Source organism: Squalius cephalus (genome assembly GCF_949319135.1).
Source record: "Squalius cephalus genome assembly, chromosome: 25".
Classification (NCBI taxonomy): domain Eukaryota; kingdom Metazoa; phylum Chordata; class Actinopteri; order Cypriniformes; family Leuciscidae; genus Squalius; species Squalius cephalus.
This window is the reverse complement of record NC_137146.1, coordinates 13,137,767-13,161,773: the sequence shown is the minus strand read 5'-3', so window position 1 is coordinate 13,161,773 and position 24,007 is coordinate 13,137,767. Positions and strand designations below refer to the sequence as shown.

The window sequence follows — 24,007 nt, the reverse complement described above, 5'->3', positions numbered from 1 at the left end:
ATAAGTCTCACAATTATTTAGTATTACAGTGGAAACAACATTCCACGTTTTAAACATTTTCTTATGACAACATTACATGCTCTTACACAACTAACATAACTCTTCTCTTTAGTGACATTCATTTTCAAAGTAATGTAACTTATATTGGAGTCTGGGAAAGTCTTGCATTTGTAATTACCCCCAATGTCATCAACATTTCCCCACTGTGCTGGCACGAATTCCCAGCCATTTATTTCCTGTCCTTTTCATGCTGGAGGGAGGCTGGATTTAGGATGAAGGTCTTGGGAGTCACATGGACCAAAGTTTTTGATTGATGTCCAAAAGCCATTTCTACACTTTTCTCAGGCGTGTAGACTAGAGTAGTGCTGAACTTTGATGCTGCTTCTGAATGCAGCCGGTTCTTAGATTGTTTTTGAATTGCGTTCATTTGTTCTGGTGAATTTGTCCGCTCCTTTAAAAAAAAATCATGTTTCAAACCTCCTCCAGCCGGTGTCAATTCGTTTAAACTTCTCCTATTGCAACTCTGAAGACTCTTAAGAATACCATCAAAATGACTGAGGAAAGCAAAGCCGAACACAGAGCTGAAAGTGGGAAAGATTTAGAGAAACAGCTTCGTTTGAGAGTTTGTGTTTTGAACGAACTTCTGAAGACCGAACGGGATTATGTCGGGACGCTGGAGTTTCTCTCGGTAAGTGCGACCTGGTTAATTGTTTCATTAGCGAATATATTATTATTATGTATATGTAGCCTATTTATATCTATCCCCTCTATGCGGCGTGCCACGCGACAAAGTTGAACGCTCCCGTTACAATCAAATTAACGTAGCCTACTGCAAGCGCGCGCATCATCGTTGAGATCAGAGCTACGCGTGAACATTCACTGAGTTCGTGCTGAACGGTGTGATGTTAAACTAGGTTATGTAAATTTGCAGTGTACAGCCTACAGACTAACAAATTGCAATGGAAGCAATTTGCGAATTATGCAGCGATGTTCAGGTGGTCGACTCGACTACAAGGTGATTCAGGACACCGCCACAGTCTTAATATCGTGTCGCACAACGCAAATTACCATTTGCCTCTTCTAGCACAGTAACAGTTGGCTGTTAAATAATTGGTTATTTAAAATACTTTTTAAACATAGAACTAACATTTTTTTGTCATATTGAAACGAAAGCGTTCGAGCAGCGTAGGCCTGTTGCTATGGTTATACCCATCAGTTTTAGTGTCTTTGTCTAAAGATGAAAATACTTTTTTTTTAATCGCTGTTGAAACTTTTAAATCTCGTTTTAAACATATGTATGCTTATTTGCAAAAATATGTGCTTTAAAGGGGTTCATCATTTGGACGAGTGGTCAGACACCCAGGACACCTGTAAAATTCTCAAAATTCTTGTTTTGTTGTCGCGTTGCTCGTTTACTGTGCAGATGGGCTGAACTGAACGCGTCTGTTTAGTGTGCTTGGACTTGGAGTGAATGCGCAGCAACAGAGCTCTTGGGTGAACCTCAAAACCCAGACCGTGCCATGCCTGTCAATCCCGCTGATCGATTTGGTTTGAAGCTCTAATTAAGAAGAAAAGCCCAGAGTAATTTGTCTCAATTTAATGTGTGTTCTTGTTTTTTTTTCCTGCATTGGAGAGCTTCTCTCCAGTTCCTGTTGACCCGCAGTCAATGTTTGGATTACAGAGAAAAAACTTTGTTGCTTAGAGGTTTTATTCTGTGGCTCAGGAGACTAGCTCTCAGTTGCCTTTTTTTTAAGGTATCCATTTCGCCTCAGATGTTTCTCCTAAAATTAATATAGACACAAATGTTGACATACAGTAAGCATATACTGTGGACAGCATAGTTTGGATAATTTGGTCTTGGAAGAATCTGATGAGAAATGTTTTTGTGACATCTCTGAGTTTTGGCAAAGTCTTTAAGAATTCGACGGCCATCTTTGAAATGCCTCTCGGATTTGCAAGTGCAGCTCTTATTTCTTTGAATTGGGAAACATCTGATTCTCCAAAACTGTTCGCCAAGGTTCCGAATAAATTTTAAACATTTGACTGGACTTAAAAACACTTTGAGCATGCAAAATTTCGTTGTGATATGATGTCACGCTCCGCAGCGTCTTTTTTATAAACATGAATTCAACATATAACTAATAGTAACACACTCAAAATGTAAATAAAAACAAAAAACAATCTACACTGAACTTTTACAAGCTACAGAAAAATGGTTCTAAACAGTACCAAATTAGGGTTCTTTGGCATTTAACAATAGCAGAACCCTTTTTGGTGCTAAATAGAACCCTTTTTCTAAGGTTCCATAAAGAACCATGCTTTGAAAGTGCTATATAGAACCTTAATGGTGTTATAAATAACCTTTTCAACAATATTTATTTTCATTAGCCTACTATTAGTATATTATCTTCATATTATTAATATTAATATTATTATTATTATTTTTTGTAAATTATTGATTAATATATATATTTTTTTTTTTGCCCTCTATCTGCCTGGTCTTATATCTTGTTGCCTCTATTTGAGTTTTACATTTTTTTAAAAACAGCATGTTCTTGTTCATGTATACTTTTATTTTTTTATTGACATGGCAGATTGTAGCAAAAATGACCGTGCTCTAATACAGATGTTAGCTGAATACATTAATAAATAACAATTGACATTGAACACGATATAGATGTAATGAAGACCAAGTTCCAGTGAAATATCTTCACAATCCCCTATGATGTCTTTAAGTCCTTCATTATGTGTGTATTCTGAGTGGCAGTTTCTCTCTGCAGATGATGAGGTTATGATACGTGACAGCATCTGAAATACACAATTGAGTTTAGAGTTACATTGTGTCTCTTCCATTTGATCATGTAAAAACAATTAGGCTATGTTCATGAAGGCCAAAATTAGCAAAAATGGACAGAATGAGCCCTTTACCATGTTAAAAAGAAAAAGTGATATAAAGTCATGGTATAGTTTTAATGTTTTTTTTGGGACTGGGTATGTTTAGGCATAAAGTCATAATCTAAAAGAAATCTAACAATATGGATCATAAATTCCATATCTCTGTTACTTACGTTGTGGAGAAGAGAAGGTGAGTATCCTTAACTGAACAGAGCTGCTCACACTACATGTTCTGTTAAACTAAAAGAGAAAAAGACATGATTGTTAGGAAATGATTGTTACAATTTTTAAAGTTATAATTTATAGACATTTTAAGAAAGAAATCATTTACCTGTTGAGAGTATGTTGACAGTCTGTTTAGTAACTGTAGTTGTATAGCTGAGCTCCAGAAAATCGGTAATAAGGAGGCTTTGACAGTTACAGATTTGAAAAACAAAAAGGCGAAAGTAAAGAACCTAGTAGAGTAGAGTGTAGAACCTAGCGGGAGTAGAGTGTCCTCGACTTTACTGCAAAGATATAGTTTGTTTAATTCAGCCAAGAGATTATTCGATCTTCTACTGGTCACACGTCTTCACTTGATGCGAATTCGCAGCTTAAAGTTCATCAAACTTAAACTTTGGAACACAGCGAAATGCAAAACTTTTCGCATGAGTTTGCATTTCCGGTCTGACGCATTTAAATGTGTTTGAATGGAAGTCATTGGAACGAAAAGTGCAGTGTTACCTCCCCTTCACACAGAACTTGTTTTTGCTGTTAAAAATGTGAGACGCTGGTCATTGTAACGAAAAAAAAGTGCAAAAAAAAAAAGTTTTTTTAAAAGTTGAACTTAGAGACTATGCAAAAGATCAGGACCCAAGCGCAACGGTTAAAGACGTCTGTCTAGCACGTGTTGCCATTGAAAAACAATGGAAAAGTAGCGTAGTGGAATGGAAAAAATGCATTCTGTGTGAACTGCCCCTAATGGCAGCTGCAGTGATGCAATGACTTTACCAATCGGTGATTGGCTCTTATTTAGAAGGCGGGACTTATTCCGCCACATTGCATGTTGCACTTTCTCCCATTCCAGCCCGTTCTCATCCCAAGGCGTCATATACTGACGCTTTTGACATTTCGTCTACATCGAACGCACATGGCACCCTTTAGCGTCAATATGAGACACAGATAGATATGGGCCAGAAGGCGCCTCCTAGCGGTCTAACCCTAACCCTACCCCAGACCTAAACCTACCCATAACCGAACAAAGCTCTGTGCGTGTCATATTGACGCTAAAGGGTGCCATGTGCGTTCGATGTAGACGAAATGTCAAAAGCGTCAGTATATGACGCCCTAGGATGAGAATGCGTTGCCCATTCATAGTAAAGGCTGATTTATACTTCTGTGTCGGACCTACGGCGTAGCCTCTACGCCATAGGCTACACATCGGTTTTCATTTATACTTCCGCATCGTTGTCCACGTCAATGTGCAATTACACATGCTGACCGCTAGTAGGCAGTGTCTACAGGCATGTTGATGGTGCAACCCACAGTATCAAGGCAAAAGCCGAAGAAGAAGCAGCTTGTTGTGTACGTTGTCGGAAAAGCAGCAGCAGTGATGGAGGCAAATAGACAGCGACTTTTGTTGAAGCTTGTTTAAGACATTGTGGAGAACTATTTCTTAAGGTTGCACATGAGAGATCATTGGGTCTTTTTCTCAGGATAAATATCTGAGAAGTAGATGACTTGAGCAAAAGTCTCAATTTGCTGTTTTTGCTGTAGGAGAAACAACAGATATCAACACTGAAACTTGCATATGAAAAATAAGATAATCTCCATTATAATCTCCATACTGTCTCTATGAGGGATGCATCTGTCCATGATTTGCTTTGCTAAGGCTCAGTGAGCAGGGTAGGTAAATGCTTTTGAGTCTGAGCCAAGAACTGAGGCAGAGCAAGAGGATTGAAAGTGAAGGCAAACTGTGGGACTGTACCAACTAATATAATTTCTGCCTCTGCTGGAGGAATAGAATAATGTGAGCTCTTCGGCCTAGCAGGGGAATCGAAGGCAGGAAGGAAAGGAAAGGATTTTTCTGTTTGTGTAATGCATAATTTTTCAGGCACATAAGCAAAACTGGTTTTAATAAGGAAATAAGTGACTAATCACTTATTCAATAAAGTTTGAAGCTAAATATAGATCTAAATTTGAATAGAGCAAAGAGAGCATGAAATGCGCTTCGAATTTTCTGAAGTCTGAAATAATTTGTCTAAATGAACAACCAGATGATACTGTACATGTTGTGGTTGATATCCATATCTTGAGGCTCTTCTGAAGACCTATGGAGTTAGGTGACAGTTCAAGGCACTGCGTGTGTTGTAGTGACCCGTTTCCCACCTTTCATGCACATTCACATGCTCACATGTGAATGTGGTTCCTATGTTGGCATTGATGATTTCATTTTGATTAAAACAAAATGCAAACACAATATTCAGACCGTTTCTATCCATTTAAATTAAGCATTAGCCTGTGGAGAATGTCATATTTGGTATTAGGTGACCTCCAGAAATTATGTTTTATTAACAAAGTTCGGGAGGAACACGTTCAAATTGCCTAACCAATCTGCAAAAGATGAGGCCTTTAAATATATGCAGAGCCGACTCACCTATGTTCATTAACAGTTATCTGCATCCCACCACCACCTCGTCTCCTCGCACTCGCCTGGTTACTATCCTAACCAGAGATACGGGTGGAGTACTCTGGGCTTGGGCCAAAATTCCGAGCTCGGTGTCCTCCCCTCGGACAGCACGCCAAATACGCATACCTCTTATTCCATCCGATTATTTGTAAGTGTGAACTCGTGAATAATGAATTATAACTATTTTATTAACCAGATCAGATGACGGATCACTCGGACCACATTTGGATGTAGTCAAATGACAACTATTTTTTCATTGTATCCAGTATTTTCAGTCACTTATTTCCATTTGGGAATGAGTTTATGAGAATATGTTCTGAGACTCCTTGCCATGTTATAATTGACAGTTAATTGTACAAGTTTTGAGCAACCTCAGACAACTCACTTTAAAAGTTCCAGTTTACTTCGATTATTCCCAATTGGGTTGCAGTTCCGGCCAAACATTTCAGCTTGTTTTATTGCCAGCGCTAAACATAATGTCTTCATTCTAACAGAAGTGGAAAAAAGTGAGTTGAAGATGAAAGCTTGCCGTGGTACCCCCGAGTGTGATTAGGAGGTCAAGGAGGGAACTTTATCAATCCAAGTCACTGGGAATATCACCCACATGCTCTCGAGGATCAAAGCCTCCATGGGTGCCGCTGCAGGTCTGTAACTGATCACTTTCAACCGATCATCTTCCGCATGTGCCTTAAACAGAATTCCTGAATGTCTGGACAAAAAAAAGGAAGAGTTTTAGGCTCAGGAGGCTAAAGGAAGCTTGTGCAGAAGTGAAGTTATACGATAACAACAGTCCACAGTAGAGGACAATGGATATCTGGGGTGGTGTTTCATGGCCTGGAGGTCCCAGAGGACTGGTACCATGCTAAACAGAGGGCATTTTGTGTTTGTGAGAATTAGATGAAGGGGGTCGCTTCCAGACAATGTGGCTCCCTGGTGGAACCAGCCTGGAGGTATTGCCAGGAGAGGGACTGTGACGTGAGAGCCTGGGCTCTTTGCCCTCTGTTGTAAAGTACATTTCCTGGTGGAGGAATTCTGGAGAGGTTAGAAGAAATTCGGAAACAATGGCGGACAAGTTGCCTTGTTTGAATTCAGGAGAGGGTTGGCTAGTTCGGATTAACTTAGCCTGCTAAATGATTCATTTGTTCTTGGAGAGAAATTGTTCTTAAAAGCTGTTGTTGAGTTGATATTTAGTGTAAAATACCAGCTGCATCAACTGTCAGTTACTTGGCATGCAACACAATTGTGTCTGGCTATCAGATTAGCCAAGAACAGTATCTGGCAATTCACATGAGACAGAGGAAGTCTCTTAAAAGATATCTTCAGAGATATCCCTAATATGGCTTATGTAACAGCTCGATATAGATCTGATAGTGGGAGGTTTCAGATAATCATGTTTATATTTGTTAACTGGAGGCTAAGAATGATGATCCTCTATAAGAAGTGCCTCACTGAGGGAAATAGAGCTTTATTTCTATGCTCTTTAACTGTATATGCCATTTGAGCTTATGATATAGGAATTGAAATGAGAACAAGCAAATATAAGAAGTACAACTGACCAGCACGAGCATGCATGAGTACTTGTAGAGCGAATCTAACAGGAGTGAATAGGGGGAAAGCTTTCATGTCTTACTTTAGTAGAAAAACAGAGACATGTATCTGCATAATGTGTTCTCTGGAGTCTAAGCTCTGGATTAAGTGGTCCCTCTGCAGCGTTTTTCTTTCGCAATACCCTGTGGGTTTAGAGGAATTGACCACCCAATATACTTTTTTAAGGCTTAATAATAAAACTTCAAAGGAATTTTTGCACCACAAACTGCAACTACTTTTATTTTGCTTTTGGGGTAAACACAAGTTTTTAAAGTCCCTGCGGACATTTCTTAGTCTATTTAGAAATTAGTTTGAAGATGATGTGGTACAGTTTTCGAAATGACTTGACAGTAAGGATTTCTACTGTTTGACTGATTAGAATGAAAATTGAAGTGCAGCTTTCCCACAAACACATATTAAACCTAGTGCTGTGCTGGCTTAAATAATTAAACAAATGCCTAATAGGGTATTTACGCTTGGTCACTCCATAGACTTTTAGTTTTACAGATCAGGACAAGGCTAAGTATAAATGACACTTTTGAGATATATCCAGTCACTCAGAATGTGGTTTAAGATGCACCAAATTTGACTCTGCCAAGTATAAATGGATCTTGTTGTTGAGACCACTTACATAAACTTTACTCTTTTCAAAATATAAAATTTTACCACATAGCATGCTAAAACATTTGTAACACCTTAAGAATTGCATAGCAATGCCTTGACAACCACCCACATTGTGGTGGTGAGTTATGCTTTAGGCAAACATTGCATCACATTCTTAAAACAATTAATATGTATCTTTTTATTTTAGCCTAAGACAATATAGGTACAGTATATGCTTAAAATGCTCTGTTTTCTTTTTTCCCTTGTTCTGTTTATTTACATTCAGTTTGAGGCCTGTTGATTTGTTGCTGTCACATAACCAGCACTAATACTAAAGGGAGGGTTTCATATCTTTTCCCAGCCAGGCAGTGAACCTTGCAACCCTGTCCCATGGGGTCACAGTTCTCCATCCTCAACATCTTCATTGGTATCCTGGTTTATCCATCTGTTGCTCTGGAGACTTCTGGGCTTGATCATCATGCCCTATTCCCCCATTTCTCACTGATTAAAACTCTATTATTTTTTGTCTCAAGGTGTTTTGCTCTCAATATTTAGTTTGGTTTAGACACTTTTTATTGTTTGAATCAGTGTTTGGCATTTTTTGAGTCTCAAACATTTGCTCTTAAGACTTTGCTTGACACCTTTGAGTTTTTACTCTCAACTTAGTTTTTGAAAATGAAAAGGTATGCCCAGTTGTCAACAGTCACTGATAAATGAAAAAATGAATGATAAATGAATGATTCCGATTGTTTCATTTTCAGTGGAATGACAGTCTTTCCAACTGTATGTAGAGTATGTTATTGACCCTTTCCAAGGGTAGTTAAGGTAGATAAAAGAAAAGTGATAAAGAGGATAAAATAATTAATCCTCATTTAAGTATTTGAGACACTAAGTAGAAAAAAGTGGTAAATGTTTGCAAAACTCCTTTTTGGAGTATCACTTTCTCACTTTAACACGCTTTTTGTCCCTGTCACTTGCCTTTTTTTTTACAGCCTTTACCTCCTGCATATGTTCCATCCATTATGTCCCAATACTCTGTTTACAGGGAGTTGTATTTTCCCCTTGCTACATGGAGCATCATTAAGATTCCAATCTTACTAATGAGTTCAGCTTTCTTTTTCCACTGTATGGTCTGAGGAGTTCTCATGCGCCGCAGACAGACGTTATAACCAGCAGAGGTTTTCCTTTATCTTATCCTGAGCTCTTTTTAAGCAGTGTGCTTAACTAGCTCCCTGAGGCTCGGGGCAGCTCGCCTCATTCCAAATGCACAGCATGAGCGCAAAATGTGTCAGCCATTTTTCTATTCCTGTGACAGTCCGATTCATGGAAGAGAACAGAGGCTTTTTGTGCCCCTGAGGGAATTTAGAGGTGAATATCGGCGTTCAGTCTGAATTTACATGATGGTGCTTAAGAACAAGGAAGTTGTCGCTGGTGGGGAGGAATTGTGCCCTTCCTGCTGTTGGGGTCTTTAGGTTGTTTGTTTCCATGATTGAGCTGGAAGCGTCTAATCACCTGTGAAAGCCCTCCATCATTCGGCTGCGGCGTTTAAAAAGACTGAAGTGATTTAGTTATGGCCCTCCGGAATTTCCTCTCAATTCAACTCATCCAACAATTTTATGCTTCTGGGGAGCATTGGTTCTCCTGGGACTAGCACAATAAAAAAATAGTATATACAGTATAGTGATGTTCAGGCATGTCCCATAATTACCCTCTTGTGTGTTTTTGAAATTGTTTTACACTTGCATCCATCTGTGTCCCATTGCGTTGGTGTGCAGTCTTGTGTGTCATGTTTGTGAGTGCACAGGGGACTACGAGGGGCTCTGGCCGTTGAGTTCCTTTAGCTTTTGTGTCAGTGTGAGCAGGATTTCCTTCCTTCCTGCCCCTCCCCTACTTTTACATTGTGCTCTGCTTCCCCTGCACATAGAGCTGGCTGTGGAGACACACGGGCCACTCCACACGACTAGAGTCTATGCCAGGGCATCTGTCTCAGATCAGCCTCTGGAAGACAGCATCTGAATAAGAAACCAATGGTCAGATGTTTTTTTTTAGAATATATCACGGGTCATCGTTGTCTTCTATGAGTTTTTAATGTGGGCTGATAGTCCAGGAGATGGTGAATGAAGCATCTGTGCATGGCCAGGTGGCATTTCAAATGAGTGTACGTGGGCAAGTGTCAGCATCTATTTGGGGCATCTATGGTCATGTGAAATAGCAACACATAAAGTTGCCGTTGCTCCACCATATGATGAGTAAGTCATCATGAAATCAAAATGAACTCTATTGTGAACCCAGAAATTGACTGTAAAAAACCAACTACTTTTTTTTATTTTTTTTTATGCAATGTACAGTAATGCATTCACAAGAACTTCTGGGAATACGTAAGTTAGAAAAATATATTTTTTACTAATTATTTTAAATATTTCTTTTTCTTTTTTTAGATTTTACTGTAAACATACATCTCTTGTTGAATATACACTGTAAGAAAAAGTGGAAAAATACAGATTTTTTTTTAACAATACAGAAAATGTATTCTTAGTAACTCACATTGGGCCTCATATTTATAGACTTTTCTTTTTTACTTACAAATGCATATTTTTTCTGTCTTTTAGAGTAAAATGTTTATTTTATGTTTTGTCAGATTAATATACATGGTGAGGTATAGTGAATCAATTATGAGATTTTTATGCTAGCATTTTTTTCCCATTGTTATTATTTTTATTACAGAAGAGTAAACTGGGTTGCAAATACTATTTCATGTTGACTAAAGTGTGCTATTTGAAATTTTCACTTTGTTGTTTTATTTATCTTTTTTTTATTGATTCGTTTTTCTGAGTTCTGTACACTCAAGACATTTTTTTAAATGTCGATCTCAAGGCATAGTTATAGAATATCATAATATATTATTTACATGATTGTAGTGGCATGTTATTTGGGATTCCTTCTCAAATCCGTCTCAGCCTTCTCATTTCTTGGAATTTCTTAAAATGTCTGAATCCCAAAGAAGAAATGTAAAATCCAGTGTAAAGTGCACATGGAAGTTGAGGAACGTGAAGGGCTAGAAACAGTGAGCTGGCGGAAGTGATGAAGGAACTGACCGGCCATTATAAATCAAATCTGTCCTTGATACCCTTTGTTATTTTGTTTTGTTGGTGTGGAAACAGTTCACAATCATTGTGTGAAAGTTGAAATAGTGTGTAGTGCAGTGACTGAGTTCCACAGTATCCTGTATAGCATATCAAAGTGCTTCCTTGCAATGGTCCCACAAAGCCTTCTCATCGTGTGCTTCCTCACACTTCTGGGGCCGGTTGCACTAGATGGACGTAAAAAATTTAGATGTAAACTCTACACAGGGCTTAGCTACGTCCAGCCTTCCATTTGAACTCGATCCAAAAAATGTTATGATGGATGAAAGTTTCGGATGCAGTGTGTAAACGTGATTGACTCAACGTGAGTTCGTATTTATTTTTTAACGTGCAAAAATTTCGGACTCAGTGTGCAAGGACCTTTACACGCTGCCTCCAAAACTTTTGTCCGTCATAAAAAAAAATTCCGATCTGGTTACATTTTTTCAGTTTTTCGCATCCGTAGCAAGCATTTTGAGAGATGTTTTGACAATTCAGAGGCACCGTACAAGCGAACACCAAAATACAAGACTGTTCTGGATCAATTGATTCACGGAAATTGGTGGTCTACTTTTTAATATGTAGTTCCAGTATCGCTGGCAAAGCATCATACTGAGCCACTGACATCCTGAAGTAAACTTTGAATCGCTCTGGATAATCCCGCAGCTCCTTGATAAGGAGGTGGAACTCTCCTTCCTCTCTACGCAATCTCAGGATTGGATGGACCCAATATTTCCTCTTTTTCTCTTTTTAAAAAGTGAGAGGACAACAAATCATTCTCACTGCTTGAAGACTTCATTTTGTAATGTTTTGCAATTTTGTTTGCAACTGATTAATTAATACGCATCATACTGCAAGCAGACCCGGCGCCAGACACAAATTCACGGACGGGCATTACATTTTTTCAGGGGGGCACAAATGAGATTTGTCTCAAATCCAGTCTGGATTTACAATAATATGTTTTGAGGTGCACAATTTGTTATTTACAAAATAGCCAAGTCCACCTACTTTCTTGTTGCTCACACTCATGATTCTGTCTGCTTGAAATATGTCCGGTGAAACCACATTGAATCGGAGCCATGTTCCTGTGACGCACATGGTGTTTGCATTCTCGTTTTCTGAGTCAGCACTAGTAACTTGATCATTTTATTAGTCAGAGACCTTAAAGGTGCCATGTGTAAGAATTGAGGTAAAAATATCCAAAAAATGAGCTACACGCATCAAAAGAATGAGAAGAAATAAGGGTGATGATGTCATTAAAAAAATGCCAAGTTATAGTGCTGCAGAGGTATCAACCTGAATTAGCATGCTAAATTACTAGCCACAGCCCGACAGGTGTCATAATACCAGTTTCGGCCATGGGAGGCGGTATGCGGGCAACATAACCACCAGCCAAACTGCAATACACGAATAACTCGCACGGCTTGTGGGCGTACTTGAACCTGATGTCAGTCGTGTGGAAAGTACAGCCCACTACTACATTTCAGTTCAGGGAAGAGAGCGGAAGAATGGTAAGTTGTAGCCTACTGTATCTTTCAACAGTGTTCGTGTTTTTTTACTATTAGCTAGTAGAGATGATCGGTTCACGTGCGCTAGGGATCTGTCGTGTAACATTTACAAGCGCCAACCGGTATTGTTTGAATTGCGTAATAAAATTGACAGAATCTGAGAGCTGAGATTTTTTTATATCATAACTAACCTGCTCTGTCTAGTCTGTCGGTCTCCGTGTCCTCTTTGCTTCGCGATTTTTCTGAAAAGTGTCAATTGCGTGTGTCTCACGGTGAATGCGTGAGAGTTGGCAGCTCTGGTTACGTTGGCGCTAGCTTGGTCAACATCAGCGAATGCTGTCTGTCAAATTAATGTAATTCAAACTAACAATAAAAATGTAATATGAACAAAACGAATATGAACATATTCACTGGTAAAGGTGAAGGGGAGTAGCTTGAAGATGTCATATTTCAAAATCACTTGACATCAACCAACGTTCCTCTGGAGTCAAAACGTCCTCTATTAGGAGTTGGCTCGGCTTCGGCTATGGCTCTAGGGTCGTTGTGAAGGTAGGGGCGGAGCATAGAGACTATGCCGTTTCTCGGTTGTTACTCTAGAGTAGACCAACTCACTTTCTGGAGGTATACTGCCCCCATCTGGTATGGAATGTGGAGTATGAATTGATTTTTTTGGCGGACATTACACAAGGCACCTTTAAAGGGGTGGTATAATGCCCTTTTCACAAGATGTAAAATAAATGTGTCAGTGTGTATGTGAAGTTTTAGCTTAAAATACACCACAGATATTTGTATATAGCATGTTAAAGTTGTCACTTTTTGAGGGTGAGCAAAAACGCAGTTTTTGTGTGTATCCCTTTAAATGCAAATGAGCTGCTGCTCCCGGCACAGAGGACGGAGCTTCAAGAGCTTTTGTCCTTAGCAACTTTGATTACCTCACAAGTACATGCACTGAAAATTTCAAAAACTTTTAGCCTTTTATGTTCAAACCAGAGTCAGAAAGAGAGACTCAAGAAGAAGTGACAACATGTAGACAACATTTCTGAATGGTTAGTTGATGAATTTATGTAGCTTATGTGTAGTTATCTTCTAGTAATTGATTAGCATATTCTGTCTTGATTAATCTATAAATCGTCTTCCGGGGGCGGGGTTTATGTAAATTTTAGGGTTGGTGATGTCACTAACCTGGGAGGAATGTCATGTAGTTCCTACCAGTTGTTTGTTGTAGTCCTTAAAAAGCAATTTCTTTAAAAGCAAATATCTCCCTTTGCTTTGAACTTTGACCATTGTAACTTTCCAGATGTTGTTTATGCTCAAACAGCAACATTACACACTAACTAAAGTTAGAAAAGTGAAATCATAATCAACCACCCCTTTAATTTCAAGTCTGCCATGACATAGCAGTTAGTCAGTATCTGTTCCTTTTCCTTCAGCATGTGTGTGGATGTAGACATCAGGTGTAACAGCTGTTGTTTTTAGCATAATGCAAATTGTGCTACAAGTTCGCAATCCATCGTTGAGAGAAATGTTCCAAATGCCAGAAGTATTGCTTTTGCATGGTAGTGAATATAGCATCAAAATACATACTTCTAAAAAAACAGACAAAATTCATTGAATCGAACAGATCATGGCGGTACTGAGATTATATATTGAAAGAAACATGTTAATATGTTTGCTTCTTGAGCAAATGTTGCTGGGGTCTGTAAAAAGAGGCATGTAAAAGATCATGACTTACAGTATTAAGAGACCTAATGCTTGAAACAGCTTGAGGAAATTGTCAATTCTTTGCCAATCCTGGCTGCAGTGCTTCTTTATCTCTGATTTGTTATTCAATCCGCACATAATCAAACATCCAACCCAGGTGACAAATTGAGTGAGCACTGTTTCATCGTACAGTTCAGTTAAAGGCTAGTGCCTGGAACTGGAAACCGCAAGTGCAGCTTTTAAAGCTAAGCCCCAATTCTTATTCATTGACAGATTCCATGATGCCTTCCAAAGTCTGATTCACCTCAAACCTTTGCAGGGTTGTCCTTTGTGGCTCCACTGTGATCGGCGACAGACCGCTGGTGCCATCTTCCCTGTCTCTTGTACTCCGCTAACTAGTCCCGGCCTCCAGCGGAGTGACTGGCATGCTGAAGGGGTTAGTGAGGGCCACTGTTCATTCATACACAAAGATGGCATTGATCCCAGAACACTTGGAGGGGGCACTTTTGGCCGGCCCTTTTCATTGACATTCAAGCTGTCTTTAGGGATTTCAAAAAGGAAAGACAAAGTTGTTTTCTCTCTTTCCCTCCGCTGACAGCGTCCAATTGCGACCAATTCTGAGGTTCTAAGATCCCCAATAGCATCAGATCCAGTAAAAATTGGCTTTATTGGACAACCCTAGACAGAATTCAAATCAATAGCACAGTCGTGTGTGCCACGCATGCTGACTGAGCTTGATACGTGCAGTTTAAAATTCTGCTTGTCACCATGGGCTTTCAGACGCCAATCTGTAATGGGATTTTGGCCCCTTGATACACAAAATAAGCTTTGAAATGCACATGCAGTAACATTGAATTAGCTATTATGAATATAATAATAGGAGATGTGTAGAAGCATTTTGAAATGCCATTTACACTGCATATTTGTTTGTCATTGAGACAGTTGGACAATTTGTCATGGGAGCTGATACAACACAATCACGGCCCTTAAGCCATCGCTCCTCATATCGTTTTCATGAGGGGATTAAAATTATTGGTGTCACATGGCAGTTCTTCTCAAACATAAGAAAAAAAGAACAATTCCAGTCTGGTTTTGTGCCTCTTTAGCTGGAGGACCAGTATAGCCTTATTGTTCACCTGCAAAACTGGCTGGAGAAGCTAGTCAAGTGGGTCTAGGATTGACTAAGATGTTTAGCTGGTTAAGGTAGTTAAGAAGCTTGGCTGATTGGTAGAAATTAGATCATACAGTGTGACCAGTGTAGTCCAATTCACAAACAAATGACTCTTTTGACCCGTTCTTTTTAGTTGATCAAAAACATACAGCCTGACCAGTGTAATCCAATTCACGAACTAATGACTCTAATGAAGTGGTTCTTTTTACTGAATCAAAAACATACATCGTGACCAGTGTAGTACGACTCTTTTTTTTTTTTTTTTTGTCACACAGATACAGATTTGGCACTTAGAGGACAGTCTGAACATTAACCACAGCAAATTTGGAGTGTCTTCATGTCAATCCATCTAGCGCCACCAACAGCTGAAAGTCGCACTCATATTTATGCTAATAAACTTTTGAACCGCAGTTTTGAACTCTCAGCCAAAACATACAGCCAACGAGACCAGTTTAATCCGATTTATGAACAAGACTCTTATATGGTATAATCTGGTGTATAATCTGTATAATCATGGCCTTCCGTTAATGCTGTATAATTTGCAGGGAATTTAATTTTATATGAATTTCTTTCGGCAAAATGGACATTTTGTTTTTGAAATATAGAGAATCAGTCAATCTGTATCCACACCCAGGCCTAGAAGCCAGTGTCTCAGGTTGTCTCCAACAACCAATGCTAGTCTTCTCTGCAGGGTGTAGATGTTTGTGGTGTCTGTCTGTCCGAGGTTTAAGACCCATGATAAAAGTGGTTTACATGCACCTAGACAAGTGGGCGTTTGTGAATAAACATATATTGAAAAATGGCCTTGTCTTTGTTAATAATAACAAAGACAAGGCCATGCACACATGTGGTTTTAGCATGTCCCAAACCAGCATGTTAGCTCCCAGGGCACGTATTTATAGTAAGTGTTTCCTGTGGATGTTTCCCATTGGGGTCTGCGGAGGCTCGGCTGGATCCTGATAGTGTTATTAGCCACCATAAAACACAGGTTTGTTTTATACTCTTCTTTGGATCCTCCATGAAAAGCCTGTTTTGTTGCTTGTGTTGTCTTTCTCCAAATTTGGTATAAGGTCTCACACTGTCACAAAGCAAAAGCCTCTCATGGCATGCAGGCTTTGTTGATGTTGTGCAGAAATAGGCCCTGGTAAATTGAGTTTTTCCTCCACAGGAAGAAAAGCACAGGCCATTTCCTCAGACGCCCTGGTGTGGGTTTATGAAGGAGGAGGCTGGACTGTTCATCATCTGTCTGGAAAAAGAACAAATGAATGACTATGGGAGAATGTCATTTAATGATACATATACAGATAATTGTGCAGGATTAATATATAAAATGATTATTAATAATAAATACAAATAATGTTACAAAAAGTGTTAATAATAATAATGATTAATATCGGGTTCCAAAATGCATCTTATTAACATTATTATTATTATTATTAATTATGATGATGCTTTATTATTAATCAATTATTAATAATTGTTATAAAGATGCATTTTGTAACTTCTACCTTCATCATCTACCATCAGGGCTAACTCAGTTTGCCGTAAAACTAGCAGTATGAATGAGTTTAAACAAATACACATATCTTTATTCGTTTTCTTCATCCAAATACCAAATACTTACTCAGACTCGGGGTTAGTTCAATCTAAAAATCACATTTCTGTCATTAATCACTCACCCTCATGTCGTTCCAAACCCGTCAGACATTATTTTGTTCATCTTTTATTTTTGTAAATAAAGTGGTAAATTATGTTTTTTTGCGCAAACAAAGCACTTTAGTCGCTTCATAAAATTGAGGTTAAACCATTAGAGAAAATGGTAAATGGCTTGCGCAGCTGTCAATGGAGGGACAGAACTCTCTCAGATTTCATCAAAAATATCTTCATTTGTGTTCCAAAAATGAACGAATGTCTTACAGGTTTGGAATGACATGAGGGTGAGTAATTAATGACAGAATTTTCATTTTTGGATGAACTAACCCTTTTAAATTTTGTGCTGTTGACTTGGTGCAGACCCTGAAAGTTTTCTTTCACAGACTGAACTAAAGCCTGACCCAATTACCACAAAACAGAGAATCAGTGGATCATCAGTGAACAAAGGAGCCATTCATAAAATTATGTTTTGAATGGAGAGCGTCTGCATTTCAGCAGGCACGAATATTAGCGAAAGTTACCTGTGATTGACGGCAAACGTCCATTCTGGAACCCTGTAATATAGAGCTTTGGTTAACTTTGTTATTTTTGTTCAGGTTTCCAGGATTAGTAAAAAGGCACTAAATTCAAAACGAGAGAAAAAGGGAAATTTTCCATAAAATAGTCTTATGCGTGAAACATTGGTTCCATATTGTTTTTCTTTTTTTTTTCTTTTTTTTATTGTTTTTTTATTTTATTTTAAAAGGCATGCTCATTTACCCTATAGGTGTACAAGATTAATAATTAAAAAAATATTATTATTATTATTATTATTATTATTGGATATATATGGGCAGATTTTAGATATTTAATGTACATGCTCAATAGGTATACATGATTAACAAAAAAATAATTATTAATAAATAAATAATTATTATAACAATAACTTTTACCTTATTTTTTGCGTCTAGATTATCTTTGTCATCATCTAATGCTAACTCAACACTTGTAATGGGAAACCTGACTCGGAGACAGAGACAGGTATTTTATTGCACATTTAAGCAATGCAGATGTTGAGACTTGCTAGGTGAATAACACTTACATCTAGAATTTAATAACACTGTTAAATCTTTAGGTAAACTTAAAATGAATATCAGTTTTTTTTATCATATTGTACATTACAACCTGGTGGTGCTTAAATGTTTAGCATTGAAAAATCATTAAAATTATTGATTTTTAATTTTCAGTGTGTTATTTTTTATTTTTTTTTATTTAGACAAAATAGTATATTAGTCATTTATGAAAATAATTCTCAGATTATCTTTAATGGCCATAATTGTAATATTGGTACATCCCTAGTCTTGTATTATGCAGTGTAAATTTTGTTTCTCTCTGGATGGGATTGAGTTTTATTTCTTTATTTGTCATGCGTTATTGTAGAGGAGAATATTTATCCATCATGACTATTTTCTAGGCCTGTCATACTTAAGTTTTGATCGGAAAGAACATGATTTGTGTCAGAGATTGTTTGTGCGAGCTTGTCATTGATTTTTCAGGGAGAATGACAGACAGTTATTCTACATAATATGTAGAATGTATCCTCTACTCATAACATTTGGGGATTGGATTAGATAAATGCTGGAATTTAGTATTATAGTACATAACCAGAGTGGTGTTACAAAGCATGGCTTGTCATAAGGAAACAGGCAGGGCCACTGAATGGCGTCTAACTGTAACTGCAGAGTTATACAACGAAGACTGGCATTGTGTAATTTCCACCACATGCATGTATACACACAAGCCGTAAACAGAGCATGAGCCCAGGCCACTGTGTAGGATTTGGGGGCAGAATGTATCCTTAGCTTGACAAATGGGTAAACATATTCAAACCCATACAAACATACACATGCCGCTATACATGTATTGCTTCCTGGAGGCAGTAAGGGAATGGCAAGAATTGTACATACATACATGTACACTACCTTTCAAAAGTTTGGGGTCAGTAAGATTTTTGTTTTTAAAGACATTTAAAATACTGTTATAAAGCAATGGCAAATTAAATTGATCAAAAGTGACAGTAAATACATACATATAGCCTAACGTTGAAAAATATCTCTATTTCAAATTAATTCTATTATTGGGAACTTTCTATTCATCAAAGAATCCTGAAAAAAACACACATTGATAATAATAAAAAAAAATATATATTTTCTGTAGGTTAATGTGACACTGAAGAGTGGGGTAATGGCTGCTGAATAAATTACATCACAGGAATAAATTGTATTTTAAAATATATTAAAAAACGGTTATTTTAAATGGTAATAATGTTTCTCAATATTGCTGTTTTAATGTATTTTTGATCAAAAAAATGCAGCCTTTGTGAGCATAAGAGACTCAAAAACATATTATAAAAACTTTTCAACAGTAGTGTATATACATACTGTACATGTTTTACATTTTTTCAGGAGAGTTCAAGCCCCAAATTAGGGTGGATAGAGCTCCCTCCATTATTTGCATTGCAGTCTATTTCTATGAGAACTTAACTGAAACTTCTGGCAATGAAGATATTATTATGAGAATGACTTTATGGCTCGGTGCAGGTTCAGAGCACTCTTGTATTCGGTCACCTGGCTGTCTAATAAAGGCTGGATTTACTGCAGCAAGCTTCCGTCTGAAGCTGAGAAAGACGAGACAGTGGCCAGCAGGTGTATGTGAGGGGTATGTGAGTTTCTCTGCGTGTGGTGCACATCCATGAATTTGTGAGTAAGTGTTTTGGACTGAATATTTGTTAGGTGTTCTTTAAAAGGGACAAGTTGTTTTTTCCTGCAGTCTCCTTGGATAACATCCACCTTTCCACCTCGAGGTTTCCTCACTGACCTTCCTCAAGTCTCATGCTCAGAGCTGGCACTGGATTCAGTCTTTTTTCACTGTATGGCTGTAGACAAAAGAGGGAACTTTAAAGAGACAGTTCACCCAAAATGAACATTGTGTCATTTACTCACCCTCATTTTGTTCCAGACCTGTTTTGTTCCTCTCTTTTTAGTTTTTTGTCCATACAGTGAAAATTATTGTTCTATTTCAAATTTTTCAAAGTCCATTGTGTATCCACAAGGTTAATAAGACCAGCTTCTAATTGTGTAGTATCAGATGTATAACATTTCGTAATTATCCCATCTGGTCCTGGAAAACTGCTCTGAACAGGTTCTGCATGTCTCACTTTGATGTCATACACCGATCGCCAATCGGTCGGTGCAGCGCCGCTTCAAGGCAAACAAGCCTAATAACAACATAACACAGAGCAAAGGAAGCACATTGCATGATCACATGACATATCCAGGAACATAACAAAACTAAGAACATGGCTGACAATAACAACAAAGACATGAAAACCTAAACGTGATTCAAAACCAAATATGACAATTTGCCTCTGCTAATTCTGCAGCCAATGAGATTGCTTGCTCAACATTTAAATAGTCAGTTCATTGTTTGCTGTAAGCTAGTCCTGCAGCTCTGAAATCCTCCACCTCCCCCAGCTCCACCTGCCTAGATCCGCTATGTTCTATGCTATGCTATATTTATGTATGTTCTGTTTATACAGCAGCAGCATATCTTACGTGCTCACAACAGCGTGTCTGTGTATCTATTAGCAGTAACACTCTAAAAAAAATGGTTCTTCAAGGGTTCTTTGCGGTGGTTATGGTGCTATATGGCACGACTGCCATACAAAGAACCCGTTAAACCCCTACAGTTCTTTAAAGGTTCTCTCTCTCTCTTAGTCTCTTAGTTTAGTTGGTGCTAGGATTAGAAAAACAACATTAAAATGATTAATTATCCATCTTTTAGGTAAAAGTGTCATTTAGAAGCATATTGACTGTAGTATCTGGCATGATAATGGGCCCTACTACCTCAAAAAAAAAAAAAAAAAGGTTCTATATAGCACCATTTGACAAATGTGCTATAAAGCTTCTTAAGTGCCATATAGTACCAAAAGAGGTTCCCCTATTATTACGAGCCAAAGAACCACTGTTGGGTACTGTTGAGCACCATTTTTGTCGAAGCAATTGTAAACAATCAAGGTGCTATATGGCACCTCTTATGGTTCTATGTAGCATCATTTGACAAAAGTGCTGTATAGCACCTTTAAAGATAGGTGCTATTTGGCACTTAAAGTGGTTCCCCTATGATTACAAGCCAATGAACCACTTTTAGTGCTATTTATCACCATTTTTGTTTAGAGTGTAGCAAGTCCATACTTCCATATTTAGCAGCAGCAGCAGCTATAATCAACAGCAGCAGTGTATCAGATCTAGTCTGTCAAAAACAAATAGGCGTAGATTAATATTGCTATATTCAACAGCATGCTAAAACTATTCAGAAAATTGTCATTATACATATATATAGCAATTGCTGTGGAAATGGAGCTAGGATTGAAATGTAAAAATTGTGCAAGCTGCCTAACCTCAGTTATACCTGGCACTCTTCCTAGTGGGACGAAATTCTGCTCTAAAGCTCAGATGACATGAAACCATATGCAAATGTGAACTGAAGTTACATGCAATTAGCACAGGCCAGCAGCCCCGTCAAGCCAATGCAAAGTGCTGATCGCTGACACTCCACACGCATGTTCATTTCACTTGCTAATCATGTAGCCGTGGAGCACAACTCCAGAAACATAATCAGCACCAAGACTTTAGCTGCGCAGTCGAGCCGCAATCAAGAGCCCGGTTTGATTACCTTCTTCCTTCTTCCTTTGGATTTTCATTTAGAGAGAGTTCTGGAACTGTTTAATTTCAGTTGATGAAATATATAAGTGGTTAGTGCTCGGCCTTGTAATCAGCACATTCAGTTTGTATGTGATTATCATGCCGGTTGAGAGCCTCTCTTTGGATATTTGACCCACTCACTCTGCAGTGTGGACTAACTGTTTATAGCACAGTCATTTAGACAGATATCTTAACAGGAAATGCCTACTTTTCTGGGCTGTCATTAAAAGTTAGCATTTTCAGTGAAATAACCCTTCTTAAATCTCTTCATCCATATTTTGGCCTGGTTTCACAGACAGGGCTTAGATTAAGCCAGGAATAGGCCTTAGTTAAATTAAGACTGAGTAAAAAAAAAAATTGCTTTTATAAACATGCCTTAGAAAAAACATTACTGGTGTGAATCTTCAGACAAAACAATAGCAGTGACATATTTTAAGATATGTCAGTGCAAGTTGCTTTCAGTTAAAAAACCTCAAACATGCATTTTAGTCTGGGACTAGGCTTAAGCCTTGTCTGTGAAACCAGGGGTATAACTTAAATTAAAACTAGACTTATTTAACTTATACTTCATTTAACTTATAGCACCAACTAGATGTTTCACTCATTTTCTACATCACAGGAAAGGGTTTGCTTTTATTGTGGCAGTGCTATGGTACAGTGTGAGAATCAGACAGTAATATCATGGTACTTTTATATTATCATAGCATTTTGACAATACATATTTTGATTTATTTATGTTTTTGCTTTGAAATTACGTAAAAAAAAACAATTGCATATTATATTGCAAAGTCTTAAAAATATGTAATGCATGAAAAAAGATATATCACATATTTGGTTAAAACAATTTTGTTTTTCATCAAATGAACTCAAGAAAGAATGAAATATAATATCAAATATAATATCAAATATAATATATCATTTTAGATCAGTAGTTTTTTTTTTCTTAAATCTTTTTTATTCAGCAGGGATGTATATAAATTGATCAAAAGTGACAGTAAAGATGAAAGTGTAAAAAAAAAAAGTGAAAAATTACATTTTATGGTAACCCATGCTCAGATTTTTTCCTCTGCATTTAACCCACCCAAGTTAGTGCACACAAATTAGGAGTAGTGAGTAGTAAACACACACACTGTAAACCATGAACACACACCCGGATTGGGTGTCTTGCTCAAGGGCACCTCAGTTGTGGGTAATGAGAGTGGAAGAGATATCTGTTCATTCACTCCCCTACCTACATTACCTTCCGGTACTGAGACTCAAATCTGAGACCTTTGGGTTATAAGTCTTAGGCCTTGACTGCCCCAAAAATGTTTTTTTTTTTTTTGTAATAGCAAAATAGCTTTTTTAAATAAAAGCTGTTCTTTTGACTTTAATCATCAAATAATCCTGAAAAAAAACTTTTAACGGTTTCCTTATTTTAAATTGTAATACTATTTCACAATAGTCGCCTTGGTGAGCATAAGAGTCTATACTTTAAACACAGTTCCAAACTCAAACTTTTGATTGATAATGTGCGTGTACCAATTGGACGTTTGTGGACCTGGACGTTTGTGAACACTTTTGAGTAATGATTCAGATCAGAATTTGAAATCAATTCAGTTAAACAGTTTAAACTGATTCACCAAAATCAATATCTAAAGTCAATCTTACCAACTCAGCACAATTTTCTTAAAGCTCTCATACTTGTAATTTGTGAGATAAAGAAATGCTGCGAGAATAGTCTAATCACATTCTTTTGAAAAATCAATGGCAGTGTTTCTTCATTTCATATCACCAGCGAAAATCATTAATAATATATCTGAATTGTCTTTAAAAACATTGAGAAGTGTATTATCAAAAACCTTTAGAGTCTAAACAATTCAACAGTGTTGAATCCATGATGCAAGATGTTCTTTCAGTCTTTGTTTGAACACGTACCATGTAGCATGCATATTAAACTAACCAAATATTTCTGAATGAGTTTCTGAAAGGCTTTGCCTCACTCGTATCAACAAGATGTACAACCACAATGAAGACACCAAGCTTTATTTAGCTAGCTTTGAGTTGTTTATAATCCAGACATGACCGGCCAATTATCTCAGGTTGTTTTATAATAGAAAAATCAAATGCGTCAGTGCGTATGATTCAGATAAGATGCGAATAGTGTCGGTTTTATTGAAACGATTCTCCCCATCAGCATTCCAAATAGAGATCTTACTGTGTGATAGGATTTATTTGTGTTTACTGAAATTTCCGTCATGCAAAATGACTTGTGGACACAGCTATTCATCAAACCTCAGTGCCTGAGATTTACTGTATTCATTATTTCTGTCTCTTGGCAAATGCGGTCACTCTTCCTTCCTGTTGTTTTTATCTCA

General features: G+C 37.6%; 1 protein-coding gene across 1 annotated transcript in view; it reads left to right on the top strand.

Moving 5' to 3' along the window:
• Positions 1–294: 294 nt before the first annotated feature.
• prex2 (phosphatidylinositol-3,4,5-trisphosphate-dependent Rac exchange factor 2) overlaps positions 295–24,007 on the top strand; it is a 127,218-nt gene continuing 103,505 nt past the window's right edge. Inside the window, exon 1 of the mRNA XM_079863295.1 lies at positions 295–688. Coding sequence (XP_079719421.1) covers positions 551–688 — 138 coding nt within the window. The 5' untranslated portion in view covers positions 295–550. The remainder of the gene's footprint in view (positions 689–24,007) is intronic.